The 12,795-nt window shown below is 39.5% G+C and overlaps 1 protein-coding gene across 3 annotated transcripts in view; it reads left to right on the forward strand.

The window, feature by feature from the left end:
- The window catches only part of FBXO25 (F-box protein 25), a 107,918-nt gene that overhangs the window by 36,716 nt on the left and 58,407 nt on the right, over positions 1-12,795 (forward strand). For all 3 annotated transcript variants that reach the window (XM_075556406.1, XM_075556407.1, XM_075556408.1), the window contains exons 4-5: positions 775-824; positions 3,745-3,837. In XM_075556406.1, the coding sequence (XP_075412521.1) occupies positions 775-824; positions 3,745-3,837 (143 nt within the window). The remainder of the gene's footprint in view (positions 1-774; positions 825-3,744; positions 3,838-12,795) is intronic.

Consider the following 12,795-nt stretch of genomic DNA (forward strand, 5'->3'; position numbering starts at 1 on the left):
TTATAGTCCAGCTCATAACCATAAACCACCAGGGCTCCCAGAACATGGGAGACAGAAAGACATTAGGGTCTGTTGCAGCCTCGAACTAGGAGAAAGATATAGAACCGTTAAAATCAGCGAAAAGTAGTTGATGATTGAAAGATTCCTGGTTGTGCAGCATTTAAAGCACTTGGCTACTAACCAAGAAAGCAGGGGTTTGAATCAATCCAAATCCATCAACTACTCTGTGAGAATTTGTAAAATCTGTAAAGATTTAACCTTGGAAACCCTATGGAAAATCTATGGGGAAGTTCTCTGTTTCACAGGATCACTATGAATCAAAAACAATGCGACAGGAACAAACTTACTGAAAAAATTGGAGAATATAAATATATTTCTAAAAGTTTGATTTAAAGGACATGAAACTTTCATATATGGAATACCATGTAAGGCCAATAAGTGAGGAATAGAAATGTTTCTAGAGTTTCTTAATAGCTAATTAATTATTGTATTACATTTTATACTATGTGTTTCATATTAATATAGTTCATATTAACACTACATTTCTTCTACCTTACCAACACTGGGTACTGTCATAATTATCTATATAAAGATCTTTCCGCTCTCTTTAAGCAAATAAATTAAGCAGCTCAGTGTATATTTAATTAAGAAAAACTGTCTTTTATTTATACAGTGAGATAATTTTGTTAGTAAATGCAAACAGTGAAGTTCCTTTAAATCTTCCCTTAGAAATGATTTACTACACTTTTAAAACTAACTTAATTTTTATTCTAGGTTTTTACCGTGAAAAATGGATCTATGTCCATAAAGAAAGCACAAGAGAAGTAAGTATTCTAAGAGTATATTTTGTTTTGTTTCTAATGAATATGTAATGTCATGCCAAGTAAATTGTTTCTTTTGCCAATATCAAATTTATGGTATACATTCTAAAAATATTAAAATGAGGGGCCTTCCAAACGTTCATAGAAAATGTATATTATGAAAAAAAAACTATGCATAGATTCCAAAAGTTTTTAAATCCAAAGTACACTCTTCCTAACTAGTTATAACATGTCTAAACAAAATCTAGTTTGAGGCACTAAGGACAAGACAAGACTTTGAAAAGAGTCCCTATCAGAGCAACATGAACTCTCTTAAAATGAAACCAAGAGTAAAAATAAAACTTGAAAGAAAGCTTGGGAGGAAGGATAGTGAATGCCCCAAGGCATTCCCAAGGAAATGCCCCAAGGAAACCAAAATTTACAAATGGATAACTCATTTTAAGAAGAGACAAGATGATGTTAAAGATAAAGCCAGAGTGGTAGAAAAGGCCATCTTTTTCTTGCCCTGATTAAAAGGATCATCAATTAACAGGAGAAACAATAGCTGACACCATAGACATTTCAAGTGGTTCAGTTCGCACAATTCTGACTGACAAAGTTGTGCAAACTTTTTTCTCAGTGGGTTCCAGAATTGTTACTCCCAGATCAACCACACACAAGAGCAGAGCTTTGAAAGGAAATTTTAATCAAGTGGGATCCAGAAACTGCATTAGGGATGAAACGTGGCTTTGTTGTTAGGGTCATGAAGACAAAGCAGAGCCAAAGCAATGGTTTCCAAGAGGTGGAAGTAGTCCCAGTACTAGTAGACCAATCAAGAGCAAAGGTCATGGCAAGAGTTTTGGGAGATACTGAATACATTGTACTTGAAGGCTGAAGTACTATGACATGCTTACTATGAGAGCATTTTGAGAAAGTTAGCCAAGCTTTAGCAGAAAAATTCCCAAGAACTCATCACTAGAAAGTCTTCCACCAAAACAATGGCCTAGCCCATCCTCATCAAATAAGGGTAATTTGGGGAGAGTTTCTTTCTTTTTTAAAAATAAGTCATTTTATTGGAAGATGTTACAGCTTTTATCACAATCCATCCATCCATCCATCCATTGTGTCAAGCACTTTTGTATATATGTTGCCATCATCATTTTCAAAATATTTTCTTTATACTTGAGCCCTTGTTATCAGCTCCTCATTTTTCCCTCCCCCACCCTCCTTCCCTCATGAACCCTGATAAATTATAAATTGTTATTATTTTCATATCTTATATCGTCTGCTATCTCCCTTCACCTACTTTTCTGTTACTCATCACGCTCAGGGGTGTGGTTCTATGTCTATCATTGTGATGGGTTCCCCCTTTGTCCTCCCACCATCCCCCTATCCTCCTTGTATCACTACTCTCATTATTGGTCCTGAGGGGTTTATCTGTCCTGGATTCCTGTGTTGCAGGTTCTTATCTGTGCCAGTGTACATGCTATGGTCTAGCTGGATTTTTAAGGTCGAAATGGGATCCTGGTAGTGGTGGGGGAGGAAGCATTAAAGAGCTAGAAGAGAGTTGTATGTTTCATCAGTGCTATACTGCACCCTGACTGGCTCATCTCTTCTTGTGCCCTTCTGTGAGGGGATGTCCAATTGTCTACAGTTGGGCTTTGGGTCTCCACTCTGCACTCACCCTCATTCATATCGATTTTATTTCTTGTTCTGGGTTTTTTATGCCTGATACCTCATGATCAACACCTCATGATCACACAGACTGGTGGTTCTTGTTGCTTTTCAGCTAGATGGACACTTGTTTATCTTCAAGCCTTTAAGATCTCAGAGGCTAAAATTTTGATAACCTGGCACCATCATCTTTCGTCACCACATTTGCTCATATACCCAATTTGTCTAGAATCGTGTAGGGAAGGTGATCATCACAGAATGCCGGATATTGAGGGAGTACTTGAGTAGAGGCCCAGTGTCTGTCTGCTGCCTTAATACTTAAAATAAAAATATATGTACATAGATTCATTTCCCTATCATTATATATAAATATATTTACATAAGTACATGCCTGTATGTAAAACTCTGTAAATATCCTTTGCCTCCTAGTTCTTTCTTATTTCCTCTTACTTTCCTCTTGTCCCGCTATCATGTTCGACCTTAATTAGGGTTTTAGTCATTTCTCTAGGCTACATTGCCCCACCTTATGCCCCCCTCACCATGGATTTTAGATCACTTGTTTGGGAGAGTTTCTATGGGAAATAGCTAGACATTCACTTTCCAGTCCTGAATTGGCTCCTCCTGACTTTTTTCTCTTGTTTCATTTCCTAATCTTAAAAAATTATCTTGAAAAGGCACACATTTTTCTTCAGGTTTTTTTTTTAATACCTCATTGACCTTGTTGAATTTTCAGAACCTTTGAGCCATGGTGCTCCTGTCAGGACAGTGTTAGGATCTAGGTTTTGTTTGGGGGTTTTAAGTTCTTCAGTTATTTCTATGACAAATCAGAAAATAATAATAGAAAACCTGGAGCAATAGATCACTTCTCAAATTTCAAACAGAGAATTTGAGGTGGTCTGGAACTTGGTAACATTTTAATCTCAGATGCAGTATAAAGATTGGTTTAGTCTTTTGCTCAAATCCCAATTTAAAAGGACTCATGAAAACTAAAATGCAATATATAGGATAGCTCATTAAAGGAAAATAACCCAAACAAAATATTAGTATTTGAGATAACTGTAGGACAGACTAGAACTGCATCATGGAGTTTCCAAGACTGTAATCTTTACCAGAAGAGATTGCCACACCCTTCTCGCTCCACACAGCTGGTGGCTTCAAACTACCAACTTTTTGGATAGAACCAAGGGCTTTCACCATTGAGCCATGCAAAGGCTCCTTCCACTGTGAATTACTTTGACTAAGTTTAGCTGTTTTGTACTTCTTTTTACAGAGGCATGGCTATTGTACTTTGGGAGAAGCTTTTAATCGTTTAGACTTTTCAAGTGCAATTCAAGATATCCGAAGATTCAATTATGTGGTTAAAGTAAGTATTTTGTTTGCAAAGATATTTGAATTATTCTTTTTATTAACTGTTTATGGGAGATTTTAAGAGTAAAATGTTTAAAATACTTTTGGTGACTACATAAGATTTTACTTGTTGTCTCTGTGTGTGGGAGTCATGGGGGTTGGGGTGGGGATGGGAATAAGGTCAGGAAAATTGCCCTCGTCCTGGTGGCATCGTTTAAAAGGGCCTTCAGTGGAAGTTAAATCTTTATCTGCTTTTTGCAAGATTGCATGTGAATCGATCATGTTTCCATATGGCCTCTTTGAGAGTTTGCCTTGGGCTGCAGAATCATCTTTTGTATTGTCCAAATTATGTGTGTGATTTGGAATCTCCTACATACATTATAACTGTCAACGAGAAGAGGAAAACTATTATCTGTTGATTTAAAATGGGTTTTCTATTTTATGTTTTCACACACAAAATGAATCTTGCTTACTAGAGGGAAGACTAGCTGCTAGGAAAAAAAGTATGCCTAATAGAATTTCACAGATACTATATTGCATTAATGATATATCGTTAGAACAAATTTTATCTTAGATCATATCCACAAAAAAAGAATCTTAGCTATATGTTCTATTTACTGTTTATTTTTATAAAGAATAATTATTATGTGGTTTATTCATCTTCATCCCACTGTTGGTAGTACAAGCAATGGTTTGTGAAGTGTAATAATTTTACATCTTTAATGGTGCTATGAGACACTGGAAAAATTTCTAGCATAATGGTTTTTAGACATTTGAAAAACATTACTTGAAGGACTAAAATACAAACAAAAAGAGAGAGAATTTCAATACCTTGAAGCCTAAAAAAGGAAAATGTTATTGTAGACTCAAGAGTAATCCTGAATCTATGGGATTCAGGATTGTCTGATAGCGTTTCCAAGGCTATAGATCTGTACAAGAATAGGATAGTACATCATTCTGCCATGAAGTGAGTGGTGCCTTTAAACAACCAACCTTCCAGTTGGCAGCCAAACACTTAACCACTGTGCCACCAGGCCTCCTTATTTTAAGCATCGATAATCGTGTTTCGTTATTTCATAGTGGAAATTCTTGGCTATTGATTTCCATAAAGGAATTTAGGTCTGGGTGCGTGAAAATCTAGATTATATTCAAGAAATGAAAGGAAGGAAACTGGCCCTGGTATCAGAGTGGGTTGTGCATTGAACTGCTAATTACAAGATTAGCAGTTAGAATCCACTAGCCATTCCTCAGAATAAAGATGAGGTTTTCTGCTCCAGTAAAGATTTACGGTCTCAGAAACACAAGGACAGTTCTACTTTGCTCTATAAGGCCGTTATGAATCAGAATCAACTCAATGGCACGAGTTTGAGTTTTGTTTGATTTGCTTATCTTAGATGATACTATAATTTGTATTTTGCGGCTAGTGGTTTATGAATTTTAGTCTTTTTAAAGCACCTTCATGATTTTTATGTCTGCACATAGTACAAGGGGGTACTACTCCCCCCCCCAAAAAAACAGAGTTGCGCTGAGTGGAGTGGAGATTTTGAGGTATGCATTTTTTTTCCCCTCTAGGTGAACATCCAGCAGCTCACTCTGTTAGTGCACCCAGTGGCGTCTCCTGGGAAGGTTCTCTCTAGTCACAGTGTATTTTTTCATAAAAGCCAATTTGCTTAAACCTTGATTTTTGTGATGGCTGATCTAAGAGAACAGTGTATAGCTGTGAAATTTTGTTTCCTGCTTGGGAAAAAATGCACAGAAATTGTTGTGTTGTTGAACACAGCTTACAAGAGCAGAGGTATGGGAAAAACTCATAATGTACCAGTGGTTTTCTTATTTCCAAAAAGGTGAAATGTTAATTGATGACAATCCTCATTCTAGACATCCATCAACTTCCTGAACAAACAAAAATGTTGACTTTTAGTGCATTTGGAGTTCGGTCTACCAGGTCACTTTTAATCAAACTTTCTATTCAGAGGTTCTGAAAAGATTGCTTAACAGTATGTAACAAAAAAAGCCTGATTTGTGGCAGACAGGGGACTGGTTTTGCCACCATGACAATGCTCACCCAGCCATCTCAGTGCACTAGTTTTGGTAAAAAACAACATGCCTCTTTTGCCTCATACACCTGACTCACCTTGCCTTGCTCCATGCCACTTCTTTTTTGTTTCTGTGAATAAAAAGGGACATGAAAGGACAGCAATTTGAAAACCGCAGAAGAGGTAAAGAGAAAAATGAGAGAAGTGCTGTCAGCCATCCAAACAGATGAGTTTGAAAATGTTTCCAAGAATGGAATCACAGATTTGACAAATGTATTAAGTGTAATAGAGGTACTTTGAAGGTGATAGGGATGTTTTCTAAAAAAATTTAAATACATAGCTTTGTATGTATGTATTAAAAAAAATCCTGGTCTTTTTGGGGACCCCCTTTTATGCCTGTTTTTTACTCAATGGTTTTTCTTTAAATAGATATTTTAAAAACAAGAATACCTATGATTCCATAAATAATATTTATGAAATTATTAACTTCCTGTGCTAGTTGTCTTTCTAATGCACATAAATACATCACTGCAAAAATTAAGCTGTACTGTCTGGCCTTGTACTGATACTAAAAGTATCTTGCAGCACTTTGATAAACACTTAATTTTCTATCTATAATCACCCAGAGATGGATTATGAGGAAACTGGTGAATTTAGGAAGCTTGTTGAGCTTTAGTCTACTATTTTATAATGTTTTTCATGTCCAGTACTTTGAGTTGATTATTGAAGCAAGAATTCATACCTTTCCCTATTCCTTTGTTTGAGTTTCCTAGGCCTGATAAAATAGAACACTCCAAATTTCATGGCTTTAAAGAAAAAAAATATTTTTGGTTCATCCTGGATCCAAGTAATACAAATTCAGGACATCAAGTAGATGAATCCTCAACATGCTCTCATTTTCCCCATGTCTGTTCACACTGCATGTCCCTGTTTTAGAAGATAGTACTCAGAGTGAATTAAGATAAGATCCAGCCTACTCCAGTAGGTTGGGGAGAAACTACCCAAACAAAGTTACATTTACAAGTGTAGAAGTTACAGATAGGGCTTCAAAATATCTTTTTGGAGAACACAGTTCATTCCATAGCATTAAATTCTGTGTCCACCTGCCACCACAAAATGCATGTCTTTCTCATATACAAACTATGAGGGTAAATCAAAAAGTATTGCTACTAGGATTCCAGTTCATACATGCATGAGATTATTCCACAGGGAACATGTTCAAATGTATCTGTGTGATCACTGGATGGCTGAAGACAAGTTCTCTCAGTAATACTCTTGTCTTAGTTTCACTGGGGTCCTATTTTTAAAAAGGGGGGATTCATTTTGTGCCATGGGGGTGGTTGAGAACAATTCTGATGTAAGATCTATCAAATTTTAAACAAAACTCAAGTGGACATCTTCTGACTCATTGAAGCTTTTCAAAAGTTTTATGGAAATCTTGACCCACATAAAATGGCAGTTTTTAGATGGATAAGTCATTTTAAGGAACGTCAGAAAGATCTCAAAGAAGAGCCAAGAGAGGGAAGCCACCTGCCCCGACAAAGGGCAAAGCACTGCTAACGTCCAGAAGCTGGCTGAAGAAGACCATGCCATTGCCATGGACGTGGAAGCTACTGAAGTTGCTGTCTCACTTGTTCAGCATTTTAAGCGAGTATCTTTTTAAAACAATTCTACTGACAAATTGCTCACTTATCATACAATGAACATTTTAACCTCAGCAAGATTTTGACTCTATGTGTCAAAAATGTTGTTGGAAGTTCAGCTATCTCAAAGAGCTAACCTTTATTTCCATCCAGTCTTTTAAACAATAGCAAAGCTAATGATGATTTCATGAAGTGAATCATAATCAGGAATACCTCTTGGATTTGATAATGTGCTCCAGAGAGCAAGGTCCAGTCCAGGGCCAATTAAATGTGAGGCAGAGAGGTCATCTCAGAAGATGATGGTGATAACAGTCTACATCTTCTACTTCCGACTTTGGCGAGTAGTCATTGGGGTCTTAAAAGCTGTGAGCGGCCATCTAAGGGGTAAATGTTGATGAAGAGTGATGAAAACCAAAGACATGTGGTAGCAATTAGTACAGTGGACTGATGGGCCATATGGACAATTTCCTTGACCCTGAGACCAGAAGAACTAAATGGTACCCAGCTACCACTACTAATGACTATGAAAGGGGACACACACTAGAAGGTTCTTGAAAAAAAAAATGGGAGTCAAATACCAAGCAAAATTCAAAATCATGAAGACCAGACTCGCTGGTCTGATAGACTGGTAGAACTCCTGAGATTATGGTCCTTGATGATCTTTTCAGGTCCAGAACTGAACCCATGTGGCTCAATTTTCAGAGACACAAGACACAGGTTCATAAAGAGAATAAATCAGTATTGATGTGTGCATATCCTAGAATAATCGATCATCTAGGATCAGCAGGGCAACATTTACCTAAGGAAATATTTAGTAGGGTAAGAGAAATGGAAACCAGAAACACAGGAAGGAGGGGGGGATAAATGATATTATGTTGTGGGTATTACAAGGGGTAAAATTAAATAGAAGGTATGTGAAGTATTGTAAACCTTCACTAAATTCACTGTTTAAAAAGTTGTTTTTTTTAAAGATTGTAAAAACTATATTTTTTTATATTCCAAAGGGGTAATCTTAATAAATCTCCTTGAATACTGGGCAATTATAGAGCTTATTATGAAGAATTTTTAAGAAAATAGAAGTTATATTGGTTAGAAAAAAGCCAGGGAAGTTGTGCCATGGACCCTATAGGACAGGGTAGAACCTGCCCCTATGTATTTGCAAGACTATAACTCTGTACAGTAGTAGAAAGCATCATCTTTTCTTGTGGAGTAGCTGGTGGTTTTGAACTATGGACCTTGTGGTTAGCTACCAGAGCTACCAAATGTGCTACCAGAGCGCTATATATTGATAATAGTTATTTTTAATGTAGTTTTCTAATTCCAAAATCTTTGGCATATCTAAGTTCAGCTTTTAGTGTTTGCTTTGTCACATTTATCCATTAGCAATAATCTCATTTAAAAAATGATAACATGCTTCCTAAAGTAGAAAGGCAGGGGGGCAAAAAGACTCGTAATGATATGGATTGACATAATGGCTGCAACAATGGTGAGGATGATGCAGGGCCAGGCAGTGTTTCCCATTGTACATAGTCACTGTGAATTGGAATCGACTCAACAGCACCTAAAAACAACTATAACAACAATCATGTCATAATGGAACCCTCTGTTCCCTTTTACCTTCCGCCTGCCCCACCATCACGCTAGCCCTTCTTCTGCCTCTTAGTGAGTCCTCTCAGCTAGAGTGCTGTTGCTCCAACACACACAGGATCTCTAGTCCTCATCGTTGTTGATTTTACCCTATGGCATTGTTTCACCACTCCCTTCCCTCACCTCCTCCTCCTCCTAAGTTCTTCCGGAACCTTCAGTCCCTTTGCTTTCTCCTCAGGCTTGCTTCACATGCCTATCTTATATAGATAGGCAACCAACAATAACATGGAAAATACAAAAAATTAAATATAAAGAGGAAAAAAAGAAATAGGCAATATATGTATATATAAAATAGTAATAACTAGCAGAAAAAGACTAAAAAGCATAAGTAATTCTGTGTCTGCCTGCTGACCATTATGACTATCCCCAACTGGTCTTGAGGGGTTCTGGGAACTGCCCCTCTTAGCCTGGAGTCTATTTGGGGGTCTCCTCAGGGGCTTTGTGGCTTTGCTGTGTTCCCGTTGCTGACCTGTTATGCTTTCTTCTTGGTTTGCCCTGCTGTGGGGGGAGGAGGGGAGGATTGAGACTGGATTCATTCCCTGCCATGTGCCCCAGTATTGTCCTCTGCCGTGGTGTGCTCCACTCAGGGCTCCTCGTGCTTGAGCTGTTGTTTGCCTTATAGTCCTCTCTGTGCCTCAGCAGCTCTGTGCAGGGACTTCATCCTTAGGGCTTGGCATGCTGATATGGGGCCTAGAACCTCACTCTGTCTTTTCCCTTGATTTGCTTCTGTGTGGGCGTGACAAGGAGCAATGCATGAACAGAGTGGGCCACAGGGCCGGCCCCAGTCAGAACCCAACTGACCCCTCCCCAGACATGGTCCCAATCAGAACCAAACTGACCCCCTCCCCAGACTTTGTTTTGTCAGTCTGTGGTACTTTGAATATTCATCACCAACACCATAATTCAAGTACATAAATTCTTTTGTCTTTCTTTTTTTGATCCAGTTTTCACATGCTTATGTGGTGATTGAAAAATACTGTCTTTGCTCCTTAACACTTTGAAGTGGTCTCATGCAACAGAATTTCCCAGTACTTATGTTGCTTGATTTCCTGACGGCTGTTTGCATGAGTGTGGATTATGGGCCCAAGTAAGATGAAATCCTTGACAACCTCAGTCTTTCTCCATCTGTCATGATGCTGCTTGTTGGTCCAGTTGTGAGGAATTTTGTTTACTTTACATTGAGTTGTAATCCACACCCAAGGCTAGATAGTTCCTGATCTTTATCATTAAATGCTTCAGCCCTCTTTGCTGTTAGCAAGTAAGGTAGTGTCATCTGCATATCACAGATTTTTAGTGACCTTTCTTTATATTCTGGTGCCTCCTTTTTCTTCATAAAGTACAGCTCTTTGCACTGTTTCCTTGGGATATAGATTGTATATAAGTAGATCTAAGTACACAACTCTGACACACACCTTTCCTGATTTTAAACCATGAAATATCCTCTACAGATTTTACATGAGCACAATGAAGTGGTCTAGAATTCCCATTCTTTTTTTTTTAATCTTTTTATTGGGGCTCATAAGGCTCTTATCACAATCTGTACATACATCAATTGAGCAAAGCACCCTTATACATTCGTTGCACTCATCATTCTCATAATTCACCTTCCACTTGGGTTCCTGGAATCAGCTCGGTTTCCCTTTTTTTCCCCCCATCCCCTCCCTCCCCGATCCCACCCCTGGTCCCTTGATAGTTTATAAATAATTATTATATCTTATCTTACACTCCCCGGCGTCTCCCCTCACCCGCCTCCCCATTGCCCATCTCCCAGAGAGGAGGTTACACATAGATCTCCAAGATCGGTTCTCCCTTTCTACACGCCCTTCCCTCCTGGTGTTGCCACTCCCACCACTGGTGTTGAGGGGTTCGTCTGTCCTAGATTCCCTGTGCCTCCAGATCCCCACTGCACCGCTGTACATCCTCTGGTATAACCAGGTCCGCAAGGCAAGGTAGGATTGGGGTCATGATGACTGGGAGGGGAGGAAGCGTTCAGGAACTAGAGGAAGGTTTTGAGTTTCATTGTTGCTACACTGAACCCTGAGTGGCCCATCTCCTCCTCACTACCCCTCTGGAAGGGGTGTCCAGCTGTCTACAGGTGGGCATTGGGTCCCCATCATGCACTCCCCCTCTTTCACGGTGATGTGATTCTCACCACCACCCCACCTTTGTTGTTGGAGACCTGGTCTCCTCTGTCCTTCACGGTCACCTATGTTGGTGTGCTGCTTCCGTGTGGGCTCGGTTGCTTCTGGGCTAGATGGCCGCTTGTTTGCTTTCAAGCCTTTAAGTCCCCAGACACCATATCTCTCAGTAGCCCGGCACCATCAGCCTTCTTCACCACACTTGCTTATGCACACTTTCGTCTTCAGCGATTATGTGAGGAAGGTGATCACACAATGATTGTTTTTGTTCCTTTGTATCGGCTACATGGTCCATTCAACATCTTTTATTCGCTTAGGCCGTGTGCTTCTTATCTGTGGGCTTTGTTGCTTCTGAGCTAGATGGCCGCTTATTTGCCTTCAAGCCTTTAAGACCCCAGACGCTATATCTTTTTTTGATAGCCGGGCACCATCAGCTTTCTTCACCACATTTGCTTACACACACGTCTGCTTCAGTGATCATGTCGGGAAGATGGGTATCCTGCAATGGCTGTTTAGCAGGGCGAGGTGCTATTATATTGGGAGATTATGCATGAGGAGGCCCAATGTCCATCTGCTACCCTACTACTGAACCTATAAATATATACATATAAATCTATTGCCCCATAATCATAAATATATTTACATATGTACATGTCTGTATTTAGGCTTCTCTGTATGCACTTTGCCTCCTACTCCTTTCCTCTATTTCCTTTCACTTTCCTCCCGACCCATTACCATGTTTAGCCTTCATTCTGGATTCAGTAATTCCTCTCAGTTACCTTGCTCTTGGTCACTCCCTTCCAGTCCTCCCCTCCCCTCCCTCCTCTGGTTTTGAACCACTCGCTGTTCCCTTGTCCCTTTGTTGGGCGACACCTCCTCCTTTCCCCTACCTCTCACGCTCTCATGTCCCTCCAGGTCCTGTTGTTTTCTTCTCTACTTATTTGTCCAACCTACCTTGTCTAGGTGGACCTGCTGACATAGTAATATGTGCATACAAATGAATATGACTTTGACTGCACCCAAGTGGCCCATAAGAACATGGCTTTGACAGAAGCAACATCGACACGCTGATAAGCAGAAAAGCCACTAACATACAAAATTTACAAGGTAAAAAACAAAACAAATTAAAAAAAAGACTAAACAAAAAGATAGCAAATATTAAAAGAAAAATTGCTAGTAGTTCAAGGTCCTTTTTTTGGCCTTTAGGAGTGTTTTCTAGGTGTAGCTTGTGAGGCGCCACGTCCTGGCCCAGAAGACCATCCTTTATACTCCCTCAGGATCCCTTTGCTCTGCTTCCTCCACTGCTCCATTGCACGCCCCCAGTGTTTGCCTCAGTGTAGCGGGGTCAGCTCAGTCGCCCATCCCCCATTGTGTCTCAGGTGCTGTCCCGTGTAGGGCCATGTGTTGGTGCAGGATGTCATATCTCGTGGTGAGGTCAGCTGAATGGTCCTCTCTGTATGATGGGCCCTTCTAGCTGGTCTATCGACTTTGGGCTTGGTGGACCCAGGTG

Source organism: Tenrec ecaudatus, chromosome 8 (assembly GCF_050624435.1).
Source record: "Tenrec ecaudatus isolate mTenEca1 chromosome 8, mTenEca1.hap1, whole genome shotgun sequence".
In the NCBI taxonomy this organism is placed as follows: domain Eukaryota; kingdom Metazoa; phylum Chordata; class Mammalia; order Afrosoricida; family Tenrecidae; genus Tenrec; species Tenrec ecaudatus.